Here is a 22,335-nt window from a genome sequence, read left to right as displayed (position 1 = left end):
CTGGTTAACATAATAAGTTCATCCTCTGAGATCAATAGGGAAATTCAACAAAAGAATTTTCAATTCTGGTCATTATATAAAAAAGATATGTTTCATTCCTAAGTTTTTAGTACAGAACTAAAACTACAGTACAGGCAAGGAGTATTTTCTATATTCACTTTGCATGAATGACAGTTTGACAGGTCAGAGTCTATGTGATTTGAAATTTGTAAGCACAAACTTTTCAAAGTTCAAGGGCAATGGGATTCTACACCTGATTTTACAATTGTAGAGTAGAATTTATGTGTAGGGTATAATTTAGGTATTCCATGGCCAATAACTATTTTAGCATAGTTATTGGGCTAGGTTTGTGGCTCAGTGGCAGAATGGGTCCTCCTTGGAAGACTAGAACATAAATCCATAGTAAAGAGAAACTTTATAAAAACCAAAATAAGGAAGGAGCTCCCAAAGTAGAAGCAGATCCAACGAAGGAGGAAAAAAAGAACTTGAAATATATTGGAAAACAACATAAACACTGGTTCAAAGGAAGGACAGAGAAATACATTTTCACAAAACCACTGAATATTTGGCCTATATTAAACACTAGTGTGTTGTTAACCCACAGGCAGTAGATTTTGAAGAACCAATGTTAACTTGCACCTTAATGAAGCTGAACACAAGTGGCCTTTCTATTTATTTCACTATCCCCCCTCCTCTTCAAATTCTTTCTTCTAACAATTAACACACACACACACACATGTACACACACATATGTGTGTGTGTGTGTGTGTGTGTGTGTATATATATATATATATATATATATATTTGTATGAGTATAAACTATGAGTCAACATCTTTTTTTTTCCTGTAAAGAGCCACATTATAAATAAATAAATAAATAAATAAATACTTTAGGCTTGGTAGATCATAAGGTCTCTGTCATAACTACTCAACTCTGTAATTGCAGTATGAAAGCAGTCATAGACAATACATAAATAAATAAGTTGTGGTTGCATGCCAATAAAACCTTACAAAAACAGACAGCCTACTTGATTTGGCATGCACAGTCTCTGGCTTGCTGACCCATTGTCTAGACTGCAAAATGTGGGAGTATTGACACTGCTTGAGAAATGCTACTATAGAGAGCAATGTTTGGTGAACCAGGGATGGGGATGGGACTGTGTATCAGAATTACTAGTCATTGTATCTCATTTTTGCAGAATCTCTAATTCTAGACTGTTCAAAGGTAGAATTTAGGTATTACCTGGCCAACAACTATTTTAGCATTATTAAAAGTACTACATATGGCCCATCTCCTGAACACATTACCAGAAATATCCCCTTCTCAAATCGTTCCCACATGATATTATAAAAGCATCACTGAAGAGCAGTTTTAATTGAGAAAATATGAAGGGCCACATGATGAAATCAATTTATTTCTAAGAAAACTATTAGCTGTTAAATTTTAAACAGGAGAGGATGTAGTAGTAGCTCAGTGGTAGAGTACTTGCCTAGCATGTGTAAGGCCCTGGGTTCAATCCTCAGCACCACATAAAAATAAATAAATAGAATAAAGGTATTATGTTCATCTACAATTAAAAAGTTTAAAAAGGAAGTAAAACTTGTCCTATAGATAATATTGTTTGGTATATACATTAAGTCTCCCTATTATTTCATTTACGGGAACTGGGGGCACAGTGAAAAGAAGTTAAAAAGAGGAAACATATGTGAATATGCCACAGTGAATTTCACCATCATGTACACCCACAAGACACTAATTTAAAAAAAAATTACATAAATAGCAGAAAGATGGGTAGAGTAGAGGGAAGGGAACAGGAAGAGGGAGGAAGTGGGGGAAGGGGAAGTACTGGGAACTGATTTTGAACAAATTATATTCCATGCTTTCATAATTGTATCAAAATGATCCTAATGTTATGTATAACTAAAAAGAACCAATACAAATGCAAAAGAGGGAATTAAAAATTGCAGTATTCTTAGAGTTCCAGTGATAAACTTCCCCAAATGACAGGTGTAGCCACTAAGTGAAAGGCAATGTTTACCAGTGCACAGAGTGAAATCAACTACTTTTCATGACTAAATTTTCATTCATCACTTACATACAGTTACTATGTGTCTGCTAATATTCACTTACTTTTCATGAAGGAGGGCCTAGCACTTCTCTTTATACAGCTCTATATCTGAAGCAGTGATTCCTAAGGGGATGGCAACTGGGAGATGATTAAAATTATCTAGGGAGCTCACACTACCAAAAGTCTGACATTCCACCCAAGAGGTCATCTCTTGTTCTTGCAGAAACTGCCTCAGTAAGCTATTATTACAGATGGGAATGTGGTTTATCAGTGCACAGAGGAAGAAAAAAAATGTTTGAAACTGCTGATGGTAAATAGCTGGATAAACAAATGCATGCATGAATGTGAGGCTATGTCAGTGATAAAAGACAGGATGCACACTCATACCCACTGCAGGCAGGAAAAACTTTAGTAACTTCATTAAATAATTCTGATGGATATATTAAATGGCTAGTTAATTTACTCTCATTTTTTTATTATTGCCACAAAATTTTAGTAAACAGGACTGACAACTTTTATAGCATTCTGGGAAGGCAATTGGGTCATTATAGAAGCACCAATACTTTGGATCCAGTCACATATGCTCTGTTAAGGTAAGCTATTTACCATTCTTCCTTCCAACTCATTTTGATTTGTAAAGCTAAGTTCCCTGTTGACAGGGCATCTAGAAGGGGAAATGAGATACATATGTAAAAAAATTAATACAATGTAGAAGGTGACTAATTTCCCAAAATAAATGTAGAGTATCAGGGACATTCAAAGATGGAAGAGATAACATCAGGTTGAAGTAAAGCATCAGGTAAAACTCCATCCATTTCCAGACCTCTTACCTCTTTTCCCAGTCAGAAAAGCAGTTACTGGTACTTTGTGATAAATTAGACACTGAGTTGCAGTACTTCTGTCATTTAAAAAGGTATCATTTATCCCTTTCAATGTGTGCTTTTGATAGTTTCTTTTTAAATGTTTTTATCAGTGTATCATAGTTATGCATTTTATTGAGGTTCATTTTGACATAATTGTATATGCATGTAATATAATCTACCCCATTTCAGTCCCCAGTACATCCTCCTTCTCCCTCCCTGATCCCCTTCCTCTCTTGCACTGTCTTCCTTATATATATTTATTGATAGTTTCTTAAATGTAACTTGGCTACATCTTGGACCCTAAGATTCTTCTGTTGGAGTGTCATCCCCATCAGACAGTGTAAGTCAATTTGGGGAAAAGACCATATTCTGTCTTGCTCCACTGAACCATGGGTTCTCTCAGTTGTTTCCATTCGTTTACATCTGATACTGAATCTCTGTGTTGAGGATGATTTAGGACTTTCAAAAAAGTCAAGAAGAATTTGTGTTCCTCAGCAGGCATTTGGGCAGCAGGTGAGCAAGTGAGATAGATACACACTTCAAGCATGGGTATAGCTATACACACACACACACACAAAAAAAAAAAACACTGCTGACTTGGCAGCTGTGAAGTTGGAGGTGGGGAACTCAGTACCTGCTAAGCTAGTTTCTACTTCAAGTGCCTGCGTGTCTGAGGCTGTTTGAAGCCTCCAGCGTGGTTAGAGTTAATTCCCATTAGGTTGGACTCCGCCCCTCTCTCCCAAAGGTAAAGCAAGGTTTTCAGGCATCACTGCAAAGAGCAGCTGGGATTCCCATCCCTGTCTGACAAGCTGTGAAGAGAAGTTGTTGCTCAGATCTGAACCCGAAGAGAGGGAACAAGTCAGTCAGTCTTCATGGTCAGAAGGTAAATATGCAACTTGGGCCAAATGCAATTGAAACAGCTGGATAAGAAACTGTTTTGCTCTCCCCTTGCTCAGCCCTCCTTCCCTCCTTCCTTCTTCAGGCTTCCTGTCCTTTCATCTCAAAGCTCAGAGAAGCTGTTTTCCTCCCAAGGGCAGCCTGGTGTATTTTTACTTCCTCATAGTCTGTTGTTTGCACGGAGGCTAAAAGGAACCAGAGCTGGAATCTTATTTCATATTGACAAGCTTTGAGGACCTAAGGGTTAAACGCTAGCTGGTTTCCCCAGGGGAGTTGGTAACCTGAGGAGAGGAAGCTCATGTCTCTGGGAGTGGAGGAAGGGATTTTGTTCTGACTTGTCTATGAGAGTCAGAATGGATCCAGTTTTCCCCGATGTGGTAGGTAGTGGTAGGTTGATCTCTTAGACGTGTTTAATTGGGGTTATGGGACTGAAATGGGGTGATGAGGCTAAACTGAAATGCAAATGTACAGGCCAGTAGGGCTGGAAATAGAAGATAGTATTCATTTAGTAAATATTTAGGAGTTCCTACTATGCGCTGAGCATGATAATTTCCAGATGAACCTGAAGCAGTTTAACTATAAATCCATTCCTGCAAATAGTATCAGCCAAAAGGTGGGAAACTAAAAGCAGAAAGAACCTAGGAATGAGAAAAAAAACAAAACACTGATAAAGTGAGTGGTCATGGAGTGAGAGTCTAAGAGGAGTGATGTTCCCCTCTTGGGTGACTTCAAGTCTTCTCTATTACTTATGAGAGAATGGGGTCTTGTCCGGTAATAAGGGAGAGAATTGATATGTACCATGGTGTTAGGTACACCACAGACATTATTTCATTTGAACTTATGCCTCATCATCTCCATTTTATAGATGAAACTAAAACTCAGGTTTTAATTCATCCACCTCAAGTTCACATCACCTGTAAGGGGCAGAACTCAGGACCTGATCTTAGATCTAATTACAAAAAATCTAGACTCTTTTCCATTAAAACAGTATTCCTCAATTAAAAGTTGCCATAAGAATCAAATGAGTATTTTACAAAATGCAAACTCTTATAAGTTCAAATTCAGTGAATCTGGGAGGCATGGGTCATAGGGTGATTTGATGGAGGGAGTTAGAGCCCCTACTTCAAGAAGCATTCTTTTGTTTTTCATTTATTATTTTTATTTGTTCTTTTTAGGTATACATGAAAGTAGAGTGTATTTTGACATATTATACATACATGGGGTATAACTTATCCTAATTAGGATCCCATTCTTGTGGTTGTACATGATATGGAGTTTCACTGGTCGTGTGTTCATACATGAACATAGGACTGCCACCTTCCAACTCCTCTGAAGTGGTTAGAGAAGCATTCAGTGCACCTTCTTCCCACACTGGGCAGATCTACTCAATGGAGATAGTCAGCTCTTGATGGTATTTTATTTCCAGCTGAGGCCATAGGGGTAAATGAACTATTGAGGAATAATAGCAGGATGAGAGCTATTAGCTTAAGGGCATTGGTCATGCTTTACTAGTTAGTGCATTGTTTTTTTAAAATATATTTTTTTAGTTGTAGATGGATAGAATTTATTTATTTATTTATTTATTTATTTATTTATTTATTTAGTGCTGAGGATTGAACCCAGTGCCTCACATGTGCTATGCAAGTGCACCACCACTAAGTTACAACCCCAGCCCTAGTGCATTGTTGATAGGGCTTCACCATGTCTTTCCGGAGCAGCTGGCAGAGGGACTTTCTAACCAGCTGAGTTTCTGATGTTGGACTGTTAGCCAACCAACTGATCATGAAGGTAGGGACACAGGTAGACTGTCAACCCAGAGTAAAAACTGAGCTGAAGATCTCTAGATGGCAAAGCAAAGGCAAATGGGAGTTTAATGAGCAGCATTTTGAAGAAAGGGAGAAGATCATGTGAAAATTTGGGAAATCATTCCTGCTCCCACTTTCCAACCTCAAACTCTAGAGAAAGAGAGTAGCCTTGAACCTGATGCAGAGGCTCATTTTATTAGCGCTTTTTATATCCTTCTGGATTTTTGATTGCTTATTTGTTCCCCTCTCTTCATGTACTCTCTGCCTTCCTGCCTTTTAGTGCTTTGCTTACCTAAGAGCATCTCCACCTTGGGATGATGAGAGCAAATAAATAATTATCTAACCCAATACAGCTAGTTTTTCTAGTTTCTAGCTCAGACAAAAAGAGGAAGGAAGTGGAAAGAAGGCCTGAAAGGAGGTTCAGCAAGCTTTAAAGCAATGGTCAAAAGTGAGGTCTTCCCTTATATGTGGAAGCTAGAGGAGAAAAATAGGACGGGGGGAAAGGGATGACATGAAAGCAGACGGGATACCATTAGGGTGGAAGGAGATAGTATGGGATGGGAGGATGAGGTGCAGAGGTATTGGGGAGTGAAATTAATCAAAGTATATATATATATATATATATATATATATACACACACACACACACACATCTATACATATATGCATATATATATACACACACACACACACACATTTATATACTGAGGATTGAACCCAGGAGTACTGAACCACTGAGCCACATCCCCAGCTTTTTTATTTTTTAATTTTGAGACAAGTTGCTATGTTACATAGGGTCTCACTAAGTTGCTAAGGCTGGCTTTGAACTTGCAATCCTCCTGCCCCAGCTTCCAAGTTGCTGGGATTACAGGAGTGTGCCACTGCACCCTGGCTCCAATCATGTTTTTATGTATATGCAAATAAACAACTATTAAATCCACCATTCTGTATAGTTGAGATGCACCAATTAAAGAAGAAATGAGGTCTTCTTAGAATCATCCAGATACAAATGGAAAATAAAGCCCTTGAGTGACTACATTATGGAATGATTTCAGGCACAGGAGAACTTGGAACAACTCCCATGGTGAAGATATCCGGAGGAGAAAAATCTTCTAAGATACATAGATGGCAGGAAATGTGGAGAGACATGTTTGGGATATGGTAGTAGATTTTTTAAAAAAAAATGTGTCTGAAATAGAAAGATCTAGAATGGTTGGGCTGCTTATATGCCCAGCTTGATATGAAGAGTGACATTGGTCAAAGGCATTTCTGTGGAGTAGGACTCTTTACATACCAGATACATATGCTTGCCTATCTTGCTCATTTTCTAGAGAAGTCTCAATGTCAAGATGTATTTGTAACAGGCAATGCATATGGGGAATGGGGACATGAGAAAGGCCTGCTCAAATTCCTTTACCAACATGAGTGCCCATAAAGTAGCTCCTCACAGACCTGTTCTAAGAAAACAGTTTTGCAGCCATGTTTTCCTCAGCAGCTGTAAGTCAGAGACTCCCTTCCTGACTACTTCCTGTTCTGATTATTTAACTCACAGGCTTTTGACTGGACCTTGGCACTCTTAGTAAAGGAGTGTTTTCTTTAACTCAGAATTTACACAATAAGCTCCAGTGGAAACAAAAGTTTTTTTGTTTGTTTGTTTTTGGTAGGGTCTGGGGAAGAGATGAGGTAGAGGAAGGACTTGGTTTATTTTTCTCCCCTAAGAAAAATATAAGAGCAATGTTGCCAGTTTTGTTGATACTAAATGCCTACATATGAGTTAGCACAAAAGTGACAAAAACGAAAACAAAGACTTGGCCATGGGACACCACAGGAAGAGAAAGAGTGATCATTTTGGGTGAGAAAAGGCTAAAGGTAATCTACCAACAGTCAGAGTCTAGGGCCCTAATATGGAGGACAGTGGCCATTTGTTCTCCATTCTATCTGAGAATCCAACAAAGGCTTTAAGTTGCAGCAGAAAAGGTTTATAAAGAGATATAACAAGTGATTTATCAACAGTGAGAATTGTTAAGTTACTGTGAAAATTTGTAAATGACCCTTTCCGTAGCTTTCTTTAAAAGTAAGAAATGACCATTTGACATTCATGGCTTATGGCTTAGGTGGGTTCCCTACATTCTGTGGGTTGAGGTGACCATTACCTATGGGGCAGTGTTAGAATAGCTAGCATATCTTTAAAGATTAACCAACATTAGACTTTGGGAAGGACAGTGAATGCAGGAGAGACTTCATGCTTCCACCCTACTCATTACAACATTCTGACCACACTAAGTACATCTCATACAACAAACTCTTAGAAATAGGCATATGACTAATTTAGCAAATGGATAAACTAAGGGAGAAAGACAATGTAATACCTAAAGAGAGAGAATCAAATGCAATTCTATCAATGCCCAGTTGGTTACTGGACCACTCAGCAAGAGAATTATGGTGAGTTCTTGGCTCCTGAAATATAGTGTGACTGTGAAACTAAACATTTCCAGAAAGGGAAGCAAAGTTATTGCATACAAAAAGCATCCACAAGGAATTAGGATAGAATTAAGTGTAGCATTGTTTGTGATTTTTATTGATGTGAATTCAAAGTGACATAACCAGTTTCTGGGAATGAACTTGGACCACTTTGAAGAACTGTCATGAAGAGGATTACTTCATTACAGGTGATGGAACTAAAAGCATTTGATAAAATGCACTTTCCTGTCTAGCACATGTACACTGGAGCAGTGTGAATCCAGACCCCATATGTCCTGATGCTTTCCTACCCAACCATGGGAGAAGCCAGGCTGAAGCTTATGTGCTCAGGAAATAATGAGTGATTGAATCTCTGAAATCTATTCCTTGACCTCATAAGGTCAAGTCTATGATTCAGAAAGGTAAACATTCAGATTTTAGAGGTTTTATCTCTCCAATGTGGAATTCCATGGTCATTTTTAACTTCTGGGGAGAAAAACTTAGCAAATTTTTTGGGTCAGTGATTCTCATGGATGGTTCTGGCTTACAACATCTCTAGTCCTAAATGGGATGACCATCTCATTCCAGGTTATTTGAAACTTTTCTGATTTTATCACTGAATGTCCCACATCCCAGAACATTCTTCAGTCCCAGGCACACTGGCATGGTCATTCACCCTAATCCTAAATGAAATAAGGACAATGAGGTTTGGGGTTTTTCCCCCTAAAATTGAAAGTACTTAATTTAAATTGAATTTTGAAATTCATCTTTCCTACATCTTGGCTTCTGAATGCCACTTGTAAACTGAAATCTTTGTGACAGTGGTAGATAGTATAATAGTTTACTTAACAGCTTTATTTGTCACAGATGGGGTCAACCTTATATGAGAATCCTTCTGCTTTTTTCTATCATAGTCTGGGTACCACTCACTGATATATAATCACTTCCTCTGTCTTAGGTTCTCTGTCCCTCGAACTGGTTGTCACATGAGAATTTTTGATCTCAAGGTTAATGTGCATGGGGGACATATGGGGTTACTTCAAACTCCAAGTGCTAAGCTTTAAAAGCTGATACTTTTCTTCTCACGATATGTCTGGGTAAACTGGCCTTCCTCCTACCTTCCCTATCTTCTTTTCAAATTCTTCCCCATTCTTAAATATTTTTTGAAGTTTTAGATGGGAAGTCATGGAGGCTTTTAATTGTAATACTAGTGGAGTGATAATATAATACTACTGGGGTAATGCTATGGGAGAAGGCTGCAGATGAAGGAGAGGTGGAAAAGTCACCTTGCTTTCTGACCCTCAGTTTACTTTTTTGTTAATTGAGGGATAATACCCACTTTCTTACTATCCTAAGAAGATGGTTCAGCAGAGCACATGTGTTCAAAAGGGATTGTGATGACGCTGCCAGTAACTATTTATCAGCTTTTTTCTCTCCTGTTCTGGCTTGGGTTTATTCATCAGGAAATGAATCCATAACAGAGGGCTACCTGTGCTTTTCATAATCATACAAACTCCAACATAACTAGCAGGAGCATTACATCATTGTGGCCAAGGATTCCTGCTTTTCTAACAGCACTTACTCAAGACAAGTTCCATTTCTCCCCCTGTTGCCTTCAATCCCTCATCACATCTTTCTCTCATTCCCTCCACTCTCAGGCACAAAGCCTTATTCCCAGGGGCCCAGCTCAGGGCACTTTCTTCCCAAACCCTAACATTCCAAAGTAAGCACCTGCAATTTACGATCTCTGCTCCCTTCCTGCACAAAACACACAGCACAAAATACATATGTATCAAGAAGGGAATTGTGGTGGGGAGAAAAAAAGAACATTATACTAAGAATTAAATAACTAGGCTCTGGTTTGGCCAGTGTACCTTGCTAGCCTTTTACCCTTGGGTAAATCACTTCCTCTCCATTTCCCCATCTGTAAAGTGATGGGAATGGGGGTTAGCATTGTGTGGTAGCAAAGTGCTGGCTTAGGAATCTGCAGATCAGGTTTCTGTTTCCGGTGTTGCTGCTTGCTAACTGTGACTGGGGAAAATCACTTCCCCCTTTACTGGTCCAAATTCGCCCCATATGTAAAACAAGAAGGTTGGATTAGGTGATTCATTTAGGTCCCTGCCAGTCTGGAAATTGGATGATTCTATGAAAGGGTTTCATTAAACAAATATGAATTGTAATACCTACCCTGTGCCAGGCAGTGTTTGATAATGCTTGTGAGAGGGCTCATGGCTGAGACCTTGAGACTCTGAATATGACTGCTATTTGTTCCTGTTTAACATCCCAAATTGGCAATGTGGCAACCCCATACTAGTTCCTGTCCATCTCCTTTTTAGGGCCTTATCACCATCTCCCCTCTCCAGCCTCACTACCTGTAACTTTTAGCAATGGTGATGAATCATGGAGATGTTTCTGAAACATACTCCACCATCTGCCTGCTGGAGACATTCACAATGCTGTCATCAAGCTGCAGTGTGGTCTCCAGCCGCCCTAATACAGAACCTAGCCAGAAAGCAATGGCAGATTAATGGATTGGGAGGAAGTGGTGGATTTTTGATTGAGGGGTCTGTAAAAACCATTTAGGAGCTGGGCTAAAGAGACTAGATCTGGAAAATCTCTCAGCATCTTGAAGCTGAGATGACTTGTTCCAAAAGGGACCTTGAAAGGTCCTTACAACTATGTATGTCTGCTACAAGGCAGGAATGCATAATTATGATCTGTTTGAGAGACATGAGAAACTTTCTTCACTATAGCTAGCAAATAATGAGGAGGCTTTTATTTGTAGCCAGTCTACTGGTTGGAATGTTGCCTTCCATTTTGGTTGTCTGAAAAGTGACTGAATGGTACTCTCTCAGTGACTGGAATAGAGTACAAGACTGGGCTTCTATCATTTTATTCTATCCATTTCAACTTGGCTGATGTATCCCACTGAAAAGCTTACAGTAACACACTGTTAGACATCCTATCTAACTCAAATTGATACATCTCATAGCTCCACGGTGAGCTCTCCTGCCCATCCATAAGGGACAGGTCTGTGATTCATCTTCCTTCTTCACTTTCTGCAAACAACTTTGTTCCTCAGCTCTCAAGATATTGCCTGTTTCCACGCCTGCAGATCTGCAAAGCTGTTCAGCTGGAATTCCCAGGGACTCTTGAGGCAGTTTTGTCTTCCTACAGATTCTCTTCCTACCACTAGGTCTAAGCAGTATGCTACAAGTTATAAGATGATGGATCTGGCTACATTGGGTTGGCAGAGCAGTGACTAATCAGTTCTATGATTATTCCACTGCAGGATAGTGACTACAGAACTCTGAACCAAGCAGAAGGAAAGGAAGATGGAAAGCAGGATCCCAAAAGGACCCAAATTGTCTTTGAGAGGCTAATCTCATGCAGAAACAAGGGCCAAGTGGCACATAAATGAACCCCAGGACTGGTCGTTTAGATGAAAAAATCAGCCCGTGGAACCTACATGCTAACTTTTCCATTTGGTGCCGTGACCCAACTGATCTTCCTATCCCTGCAGAGAAACCTGAGACCATGAGGAGCAGCTTGACCTTGGTTGGGACCCTCTGGGCTTTCCTGTCCCTTGTTACTGCTCTGGCCAGTTCTACTAGTTACTTCCTGCCTTACTGGCTCTTTGGATCCCAGTTGGGGAAGCCAGTGTCATTCAGCACATTCCGAAGATGCAACTACCCTGTACGGGGAGAGGGGCACAGTCTGATTATGGTTGAAGAATGTGGGCGCTATGCCAGCTTCAGTGCCATACCAAGTCTGGCCTGGCAGATGTGCACAGTGGTAACAGGTGCTGGCTGTGCTCTGCTGCTCCTGGTGGCACTGGCTGCTGTCTTGGGCTGTTGCATGGAGGAACTCATCTCCAGAATGATGGGACGTTGCATGGGAGCAGCACAGTTTGTAGGAGGTAAGACTGTGTCCATGGGGTTGAGTAAGTAGGAGAGCCTTAGGATGCGAAATTCCACCCACATCTCTTCCACTTTGTCTAACTCTAAGTTATGAATGGTGACTTTTTTGAAATATGTAGTCTAGGAATTCCTAAAGTGCAATATACATCAGGGTTTTATTCACAGAAAAATTGGCTAGTAGGCAGAGTAGATATTTGTTGCATGGCCTTTATTTTTGCACCTTCAGGGTATCCATTTAAGAATATTATCCAGAAGTTGATCTCAAAGTAAAAGAGAGTACAATAGTGGTCCCTAGAGGCCAAGAGGGGGAAGGGGAAGTGAAATAGATGGAGGTAAGATAAGTTAAAATATAGTTAGTTAGGAGGAATAAGTTCTAGTGTTCTATATCATCATAGGGTGACTATAGTCTACAATTTATTGTATATCTTATATAGAACTTGAAGAGAAGAGTTTGAAGGCCCTCAACATAAAGAAATGTTTAAGGAGATGGAAATGCTAATTTCTCTGATTTGATCATTATGTATTGTATAAATGTATCAAATTATTACACTGTACCCCATAAATGTATGTAATTATTATGTGTCAAACAAAAACAAAAATAATAACAATGGACTGGGATTGTAGCTCAGTTTTATAGCACTCTCCTAACAGGTGTAAGGCACTGTGTTCAATTCTCAGCACCACAAAAACAAAACCTAAATAAAATAAAGGTATTGTGTCCATCTATAACTAAACTACTTACCAAACAAACAAAAACAAAAACAAAAAAGCAAAGCAAAAATCCCATTTCATTATGGACTTCACTGATTGGCATAGTTAAATTCACTGAAATAGAATTATTCTCAATGCAAAAAAAATATAAAGAGAATATTATTCACTTCTGTCTTCCATTGACAGCAACACATGCTCTAGTGTTCTTTTTCCAATATGAACTTGATCCTGAAGAACCCTGATTTCTGGTAGTTATCTCAGAGGACAGTGATCTGATAAATACATACACATAGGTACTAATTACTAACAGTCCTCATTAAAGAAATACATCTCTAATTAGTTAAATGCTAAGTGCCAGACACAATGTATGTGACTCCTTTATCCTTGTTGGACGGCCATTCACTAATTCTACTCAGGTTTCTCATGGCCTTGATCCACCCTACAATGTCCTTTCACTTATTCAGTTTCCCCTTAATTTTAGTGCAAATAACCTGAGACACTGGGAATCTGGATGGGCTAGGAAAGAGCAAAATGCCATAATGGCAGACTGCAGGAAGACAATGGGAGACAGTTAATTTAGACCATTTGAGAAGAAATCCCAAATTAGATAGATAAATATATGTGTGCATATTTGTGCTATTTTTAAGCCTAGATGGGGCACTAGGAAAAATCCACTGATAAATTCATTGTTATTTCAGGGTTTTAGAATCATTATCTAATTCATTAACACTATCACCTGTATAAGCACAACAGTATGGATGACTAGAGTCATGAAAGTTGGATTTCACCTCTATTTCTTTTACCACAGGGCTGTATGGCACTTATGGGCAAATGATGTGACTTTTCCTGTGCTTCATTCCCCTCAAATTTATCCCCTTGAAAATTCAGTTCATATCTGTATTTTGTTTCCTTTCTCCAATGATGTCATTCAGTTAATTGGCCTTCAAGTGAGATGGTAGTGATGAGCTTAGGCACCGATTCTCACCTGAGGATAGACTTGCATCCTCTCTCCCACGAGAGGACATCTGGTTGGTTAGGCCTAGAGACTTTTTTTTTGTTACCAGTGATTGAACTCAGGGACCCTTAACTATGGAGCCACATTCCCAGCCCTATTTTATGTTTTATTTTGAGTCAGGGCTTCACTAAGTTGTTGAGGTTGGCCTCAAACTTACAATCCTCTTGCCTTATCCTCCTGAAGTCATTGTAATTATAGGTGTGCACCATAGAGCCTAGGTTGGAGATATTCTTGGTAATTGAAATTTGGGAAGGTAGCTCTGACATAAGTGGGTAAAGGCAAAGGAACTGCTCACCGTCCTATAATTCACAAGAGGAAGACACCTCTATACCTCAACAACTAAAAAGCATCCAGTCCCAAATGCTGATAGTGCCAAGACTGAGAAACCCTGGACTAAGATACCATGGTTTCCTGGCCTGCATATGTAAAGCCCCAGATTCTTCTTGTTGCACCACTTGAGGGGATGCTTTCTGGTTCTTTCTTTGAACATACTCTCATTGTAAAAATCTAAAATCTGAATTACCGTTTTAGCTACCCTCATCTCTGAATTTTCCTACATTTTAGTCACTAATGGGTTTTCTAGCCACACTGAAAATTTTAATTAGAATAATTCATTTCTTTTCCTTAAAAACCATGGTACCAAACTCAGATGCTAACACTGATATAAGCCAATGATTTTATTTCCCTTGGGGAACTCCCTGGGTACCACATGGAGTGCCACTTTGGGAACTGAATTGGTATCACCTTTCACCTATATTCTTGGGTGTGTTATTGTTAATTGAGCACTTCTATGGAAACATTATTTTAGCAATTGACACTTGACTGACAGGAGAGATAGAATCCTTCCCATCAAAATTATAGCCCCAGGGCCCAGCTCACTGCCTGTCACAGAGCAGGTATTCAGTTAACTATAAAAAGGATGAATATGTGGCTAAAGAAGTATTTAATGTATGTTGGGGTACACAGGACATGTGAGATCTGGGTTAGTTCATATACTTTTTATTTTTCCAGGCTTCCATGTAGAGCTATTAATCCCCCGAGCTTTCTTGTCTTCTGACAAGAGAGTGACAACTTAGTCCTGCTTGCCTTTTTGAGAGTTTCCAGTTCTCAAAAGAGAAGGAGGAGGGTCTAAGGGCAGGAATCAGAAGAGCAGTAACAACAGCCTTCATTAGACTCCAAGCATTAATAGCTTACTTTCTCTTGGGGACTTGACTGAAACTTTCATGGAAGAACCCTCATAGTTCTCCATATGATGCATTTTAATTGATCTTACCTCCTAGGTCTAGAAACTCAAAGGGAATTATTGAAGCAGGGACTTGGACATTCCTAGAGGATAAGTGGGACAGAAGTTTGACTGAGGGGCAGGTGTCATACAGAAGAAGTCAAAATATGAATTCCATTTTCATGTCAAATGATTCTGCCATTCTATATTTCCCAAAACCCTCATGTGTAGGAACTTGGTCATGGTGTTCACATTTTGATGAGTGTCTTTTACATTCAAGATTAAAGTATCACTTGACAGTAGTCCTACGAAGGGTCAAGAACAAGGCTAGACTACCAGGTTAATCTCAGGCAAGGGAATAATATTGGGCCAGATTGCTAGAGTTCTATAGCTACCCTATCTGAAACACTGGCCAACGTTAACAGCCATCCTGCCTCTTTTTTAAAGACTGGTGGCTGTCAAGGTTATATAAAATGTGAAGGAATGGTGAAGACTGCTTGGATGTACCATATTTTCTAGGATCTCCTTGGCACATGACCATTACCTATTGCTCTTCACAGATCTTGGATCTAATTTTCAGAGATGGGTTTTGCCAGTGGCAGGAAGTCAAACCTGGGCAGCATTTGGAACTCCATGGATAAAAGACACAAGAGAAAGAGCTCTGGGGGTTAAGTTTATGTTTGTTGTTCAGATGAGGGGAATTGATTTTGTTGCTCTGGGCCTGGCTGCTTCTCGGCAGCTAGTGCATTAACCGAAATACATCAGGGGAGGAGCCAATTTGTTGCAGGTCTGGATTATCTCTGCCAGACCCCAAACCACTGAAGAACTGGAGTATCCATTAAGAACTACCTCCTCCCCCTGCCTGACTCTTGTTCCCGGGTCTGGCGGCTGCCCACAGAGATGAGTGGTGGGAAGTGGGAGAGACAGGAAGAAATAAAGAGCTGCTGGCTTGAGTCATACTCAGCAAGGTGACCTGATGGGGCCCTTGGGTCCCATTTGCTCCACCTGCAGCTGATCCAGCTGAACAAGCTTAGGGTCCAGAGAGCCTTCCACTGGGACCTTTGTGCCCTGCTCTGACCAGTGAAGGAAACATCTGGCCAGGAGATTATTTCAACACTGGGGATGCTGAGCTTTCCAACCAGCTGGCTCCCCTGGTCCCTGAGAACATGGTCATTATTCACATTCCCCTGTGTATGCATATGCATGATGCTTGTGAATTATCCTCTATCTTCAGTGAGAGTTAAACCAAGAAGGAATAGGTGAGAAGTAAATATAAGGAACTTCTTGGCAGGAAAAAAGTGCAAGATCTTGGATTGGGTTACTCAAGGGAGGCCAAGAATCTTTCTAGAGCAGAGAATGTATCAAAATCATCAAGAGTGCTTAAAAGAATGTGAACTCCCTAATTTCCATTCTTATATTCACAGCAACAGGTGGAAGGCTGCATGTTTGGAAAAATGTCCCCAGTGACTCTGGTGTATGTGCCGTGTTTCCTTTCCCCAACCCAAAGGCAGATCACTACCCTGGATATTTTTTGTTTGTTAAGGGGACAGTATGTTACATACCCAGACAGAGAGGGATGATTTCTGTATGTAAGATCCTAATGCTACATGCTACAGGCTGAAAGAAAGTTGCCACTGGAAACAAATCACTGAAAACTTGATTTTCAAAAAGTTGCCATCTTTCTAAAAACTATAATGTTTCAACACATCTATAAATTGTGTAATTATGAAATAAGGCTAATTAGCATGTATATAACCTCAAACATTTATCATTTCTTTGTGAAGGGAGCATTCAAAATCCACTTTTCTAGCTGTTTCGAAATATACAATGGTTATAGTTATTATACTCATTGTTAACTATATTCACCCTGCTGTGCAACAGAATGCCAGAACTTATTCCTCTAATCTAATAATAACTTTGCACCCATTTATTATTTGTTAATTTTAAAATTTATCCTCATCAGGATGGTGGCACTTGCCTGTAATTCTAGTGGCTCAGGAGGCTGGGGGCAGGAGGATCACAGGTTCCAAGCCAGCCTCAGAAACTTAACAAGGGCCTAAGCAACTCGGCAAGACCCTGGTCTCTAAATAAAATATAAAAATTGGCTGGGGATATGCCTCAGTGTTTCCTAGAAAGTTTTCCAAAATTTTACCAGGTATTATGTCATTTATCCTTACTATACTGAGCAAGTGGATTTCTGTTTTAGAAATGACATTTGAGGAAGACTTACATAGCAAATTGGAACAGAGCAGAAAATATTGTCCTGAGCTTCTGACTCTCAGTTTTAAGCTTTATGCACACTGGTGCTCTTGATTTTTCTTCTTTCCTTTCAGGAAGAACTCCTATCTCAGTGATTTTTGGAGTGGTTCTTGAACCACTTGTATAAGAATTACCTGTAGAGCCAGTGCAGATTCCTTAGTGTTTTGACATAGGCTAGAGGCCTGCCAATCTACATTTTACACATCCTGATTTGATTTTGAAAATATAGTATGAAACAATTCAGATGTATACATTGGCTTAGCTTAAAAAAATAGAATATTGCCAATAAAGTTGAAGCCTTTTCATACTCTCATCACATTCCCTGGTCCCCATAGCAAAGGTAACTTACTGTCTCATATTTCTTATTTATCATTTCCCAACATGATTTTAGTACACACTAAAATTTAAGAAACTTTGTTCAATTTTGTTTATGGTGTTGCTTCTTTCCGGAATTCTCTTTTCTTACATCTCTGCCTATAAATAGTTACCAATCTCTCAAAGGCCAGGTTCCATGCAGTCACTCTGTGAAGCCTCCATTGATTTACTTTTGACATCTCTAGTAGGTGTGAACTCTCTGAGAGGGAATATGGAATCAAATGAATAGGAGAGGTGAGTGGGGGAGTTTCCTGGGAAGGGAAAGCTGAGATACAGTTAGAGGGCAGGTTGTAAATTTTCCAGAGTTATATTTATTTATATTGAAGTTGCTATAAGTGCTATAAACTGAGAAAATTAATAAGAAATTAATCCACACTAGGCTTCTGTTCAGAGTAGTAAATTCAAACTACCTAATGAAAATGTTTGGAAAGGAGAATTGGCAGCCATGCAGAATAGGGAATGTGGAGATAGAAGGAGAGTGTAACAAAATAGCTGTTCACTCAACAGTTGTACTTGTGAATGGGGAGCAGGACAAAGGGGGCTGGTAATACCCAGCAAGGAAGCTAGTACTGTCCGGAGATATGGATCTGATTGAGAATGTGCACTTGGGACAGGGTTATACAACTATTAGGATATGAGAAAATAATCATTCTGGGAGCAGAGGGAAGGTTGAGGGCAGCTGGGATATCTGGAGAGAGGCCTCTCAGTTCTGTCTGAGATTTTATACCTGAGGGTATATATTAGTATTGAAGTTGTTGCAAGGGTGAAGCTAAGTAAGTGTCCAACTCAAGTCTCTGTTTGGTCAGGGCAGAGAGTTCAAACTATAGCCATCATATTTGAGAAGGACATCTGGTACATTTTGTGATAGGTGATTCTTACAGAGGAGAGCAAGTTAGAAATGGAAACAAGATGGCAGCCCATTAGATATCTGCACCTGTACAGTAGGAAAAGAAGTTTGTAGCACACTCTATAGAGCTTTTTTTTAACCTTTCTGAGAAGCAGATAAGAATAGAAAAATGCCTAGCTGAGAATATGCACTTGGGACAGACTTCTCGAAATGTTACGGTTGGAGGGGCAATAAAAGTGTTACGGTTGGAGGGGCATGAGTAATGACATGTAAGAGAAGAGTGAGCCAAAACTGCAGCTCATATGTGGCAGAACTGGATTTAAACTGGTGTTCTCTGCCACCAGAATTCCCGTTCTTAACATTTTTACTGCTGCTTTTCTCAAGTGTTGTTACCAGGACTAGATGCATCAGTATCATAGAGTACTTTTTAAAAAAAATATTTATTTTTCTGTTGTAATATTTTCTTTATATGTGGTGCTGAGGATCGAACCCAGGGCCCTGCACGTTCTAGGCAAGCACTCTACCGCTGAGCCACAACCCCAGCCTCCCTGAAGAGTACTTTTAAAATGCATATTACTAGGCCATAGTTACTAAATTAAATACCTGCATTTGAAGTCCAAGTTTGTCCCTACTGTTCCAGAAGGTGGCAGAACCTGGTACTGGCAAATGACTTCCCTGTTGATAGTAGCAGCACATTTTCACAACCCCAAATTGATGAGAAGAACTGTTGGGGACAAACATAATTGAGGATGAATTATCCTGTGAGTTCATTTTTATTTTTAATGTGTCCCCCAAGGCATCATTTTCCAGCTATGATCAAATGTAATGGATTCAGCTGTCAGTTACAAGTCAAATATCCCCATGAAGTATGTTTACAATTCAATGTGCTCACTTGTCTAAAAGGCAGGATGAGGGCATGGGGGTGGTGTGAGGGCAGATTGGTCAGAGTGGGGAGCTATACACACTGGGGCAGGATGCCTGACAGAGAGTTCTGGTCTTTGGCCAGGTAGCTCCGCAAAATTGCAGGAAAATTACTTCAATGAGACATCTTTTGAACTGAGCCCTGCTCAGCTTTTGGCTTTTTAAAATCTGTTATGAAGACAGAGAAGTGAAGAACAAATTAGCACAGGGAATATAGGCAGAAACTGGGAAAGGAGCCTCAGGGAGAGGCAGCTGTTGAATAATAATAAATCTTTGTTGAGTATTTTCCATATAGCAGTCACTTTATGTGCACTAATCTCATTGATTGTTGGAACAGCTGTGTAAGATACAGTACTAATATTGTTTCCATTAAAAATGAGGTAACAAAGGTAGAGAGAGATCAAGTAACTTATCTGAAATCACACAGCCCTTAGGTGGCAGAGCAGGAATTTAAACTTAGGTCTAGGCTGACTCCGGAACCTATTCTCTTAAACCATCATGTTTTGCTGTCTTTTTGGATCTAATATCTGCATAATGCCTTGTGTTAAGAGATAATCTTGCCCAAAGGTAGTCATTACTGGACAACCATCTATAAAAATGGAGCCTTTAAAGGCTGATAATCTCTCTGATCAGTGAGAAAAAGTGTTGCCAGTAACTGACTATATGATCTAGGGTAAACCACATTACCTCTCAGGGCCTCAGCATCTACCTCTGTAGATCTGTAATAGGGAAGGAGTAGAGTAGGTCATTACAAAGTTTCTTTCCTCTCTAAGCTTTTATGACTATATCAGATATCTAGGATGATCTTTTAAACACTATGGAAGTCTCTTCAGATGGCTTGCCCCTTGGGGAATGTAGGTTAAGGAAGCTGAATATTCTTTTTTTTTTAAAAATAGTTTTTAGTTGTCGATAGACCTTTATTTTATTTATTTATATGTGGTGTTGAGAATCGAACCCAGTGCCTCACACATGCCAGGCAAGTGCGCTACCACTGAGCCACAGCCTGAGCCCCAGGAAGCTGAATATTCTGAAACAAATATATTCATTGAGCACATAATATGTACCAGGTGCCAAGGATATAGAATCGAAGATAAATATGGCTCTTGCCTTCAAGGGATACACACTCTAATGAGGAAAACAGATTACAAGCCACTATGAAGAATATACATTACAGGGTATTTTAGTCAGTAGACTAAGCATAGGGTGTTATGGGAACCATGATGAGGAGGATATATCACCTAGGGCATTGGGGATGATGAGGGAATGTTTCAGGGAGGGGTTAATTTCTGACCTGATCTCTGCATGGTGATGCCTGAGGAGCAAAAGGACTAAAGAGGGAGGAAGGTTCCCCCCTGCTGTGCCAAGAAAGGCACTTGGCCAACAGTAGTTCCTGCTTGAGAAGTCAGAGTTCTTGCCAGTCCTGTTGATCTGAAAGTGGAGGTTGGAAAGTAGAGCTGATGTTCTTTTATAAAACTTGTGTTCTTTTCTCCTAGTCTCTGTGGGAAAGCTCAGTCTTTATTTACTCTTCCCACAAAGGGTAGACACTGTGCAGGAAAAGGCTTAGTTTTCTTTTGCAGTTTTGTCTTAACCCATTGTGCATACTCTGGGTTGCCTCCTCATAGCATAGAATTTTAGTTTATATGTGGTGAAAAAAGGGGGTATTGTTTTACTGCTGCTGGACAAATTCCAAAGCCTAGAAAAATCTTTGAGCCACCAGTTTCATTTCCTGTAAAGCTATGAGACAGGCAAGAAAGCTTACTAATTTTAAGCTTTCCACTGAAGGGAATTTTAAACCTTCATTGGTCATTCTTTGCAGTTCTAAAACCTTCCTCACTATCATTTAGTTCTCTCCATTTCCCTAATTAAGCCCTCCTCACTTATATTTTAAGGTCCTCCTCTTCTCCCATGGCTTCACTAAGTAGTGAGAAAAACTGCTTGCCATGTGGCACACTAACTTGGAGAGCACTTTGAGATCTTCTTCCTAAAGAACACATCCTGAGGCAAAGAGGCCTTCTGAGCTTCTTAGCATGTAGATGGAATCTACCTCAGTTCAGAAAGAGGTGCAAAGTGAAGCCAACAATCCATGGAACAGCCTGCCTTTCACTCTGCCACTGATCACCAGAGCTGTGGAACCTATAAGAATGCTATTCAGGCATCATCCACCAAGTGCCTGAACTGTGGCAATTCTGCATCCACATTAATGGCAGGTATCCCTGTTGTGTGTTTTGGTATGGCACCCAGTATATTGATCTTACAATTAGACCCCTCTTGGTTGCAAATAGTAGAGACTCCTTGATTTGCCTCAATGAAAAGGGAGTTTATTATAACAAGGAAATAAACATTGGAAACCCATCAATAAGGGCTTTTCTTTTCTCTTTTCACGGACAATAAGAAAATTTTCCCATGGTGTGTTTAGTTCATGTCACTTTTCTATTTTAGTCTCCTCCTCTACCCATCAATTTGCTCAGCTGACCCAGAACTGATTTTCACCCATAACTTTGGATTGAATCTGGCTTTAGATTACATGATTCTACCTCTTGGTGTTTCTTTTGCCACTGTTTATTAGCTCACCATCCCTATGTTTCTCAGTTAAAATTTTCAGAAATAAGAATGTAGTCCAGCTCCTCTCTTCATGCCAGACTATAGTGTCACCCATTACTGACCACCCAATGAATTTGGTTGCATTTTTTCATCAGGTGCACATTCTTGACCCAATTTTCTGTGGCTAAAGGCAGAATAGCGTGATAGATTCTAAAATATGAAAATGTTGGCAGTAAAAAAGAGCTATGAGTAAGGCAGTTGCCCTTAGAAGACAGTGTTGCCAAGCAGACCCAGATTTGTGTCTCTGGTTAAAAGAACAAGATTTCCACTAAGATACCACAGAGTTTCTCTGTAGTTTTTAAATGGCCTAAATCAAAGGGGAGTAAAGGCAAGGGGCATGATGGAAGATACTAGAAGCCAAAGAATGGAG

The 22,335-nt window shown here is 39.8% G+C and overlaps 1 protein-coding gene across 2 annotated transcripts in view; it reads left to right on the top strand.

Moving 5' to 3' along the window:
- Window positions 1-2,523: 2,523 nt before the first annotated feature.
- Window positions 2,524-22,335, top strand: part of Lhfpl1 (LHFPL tetraspan subfamily member 1) — a 52,588-nt gene continuing 32,776 nt past the window's right edge. Inside the window, exons 1-2 of one of the 2 annotated variants that reach the window (XM_046420850.2) lie at window positions 2,524-2,662; window positions 11,387-12,013. In XM_046420850.2, coding sequence (XP_046276806.1) covers window positions 11,512-12,013 — 502 coding nt within the window. In that variant the 5' untranslated portion in view covers window positions 2,524-2,662; window positions 11,387-11,511. Of the gene's footprint in view, window positions 2,663-3,676; window positions 3,816-11,386; window positions 12,014-22,335 lie in introns of those variants that run through there. The other variant, XM_046420849.2, reaches the window with a different exon arrangement.

Source organism: Marmota monax, unplaced genomic scaffold, assembly GCF_021218885.2.
Source record: "Marmota monax isolate L192 unplaced genomic scaffold, Marmota_monax_Labrador192_F-V1.1 WCK01_AAM20220418_F8-fsc00050, whole genome shotgun sequence".
Classification (NCBI taxonomy): domain Eukaryota; kingdom Metazoa; phylum Chordata; class Mammalia; order Rodentia; family Sciuridae; genus Marmota; species Marmota monax.
Note: the sequence above shows the minus strand (reverse complement) of the source record. Positions and strands in the feature narration are given on the sequence as shown.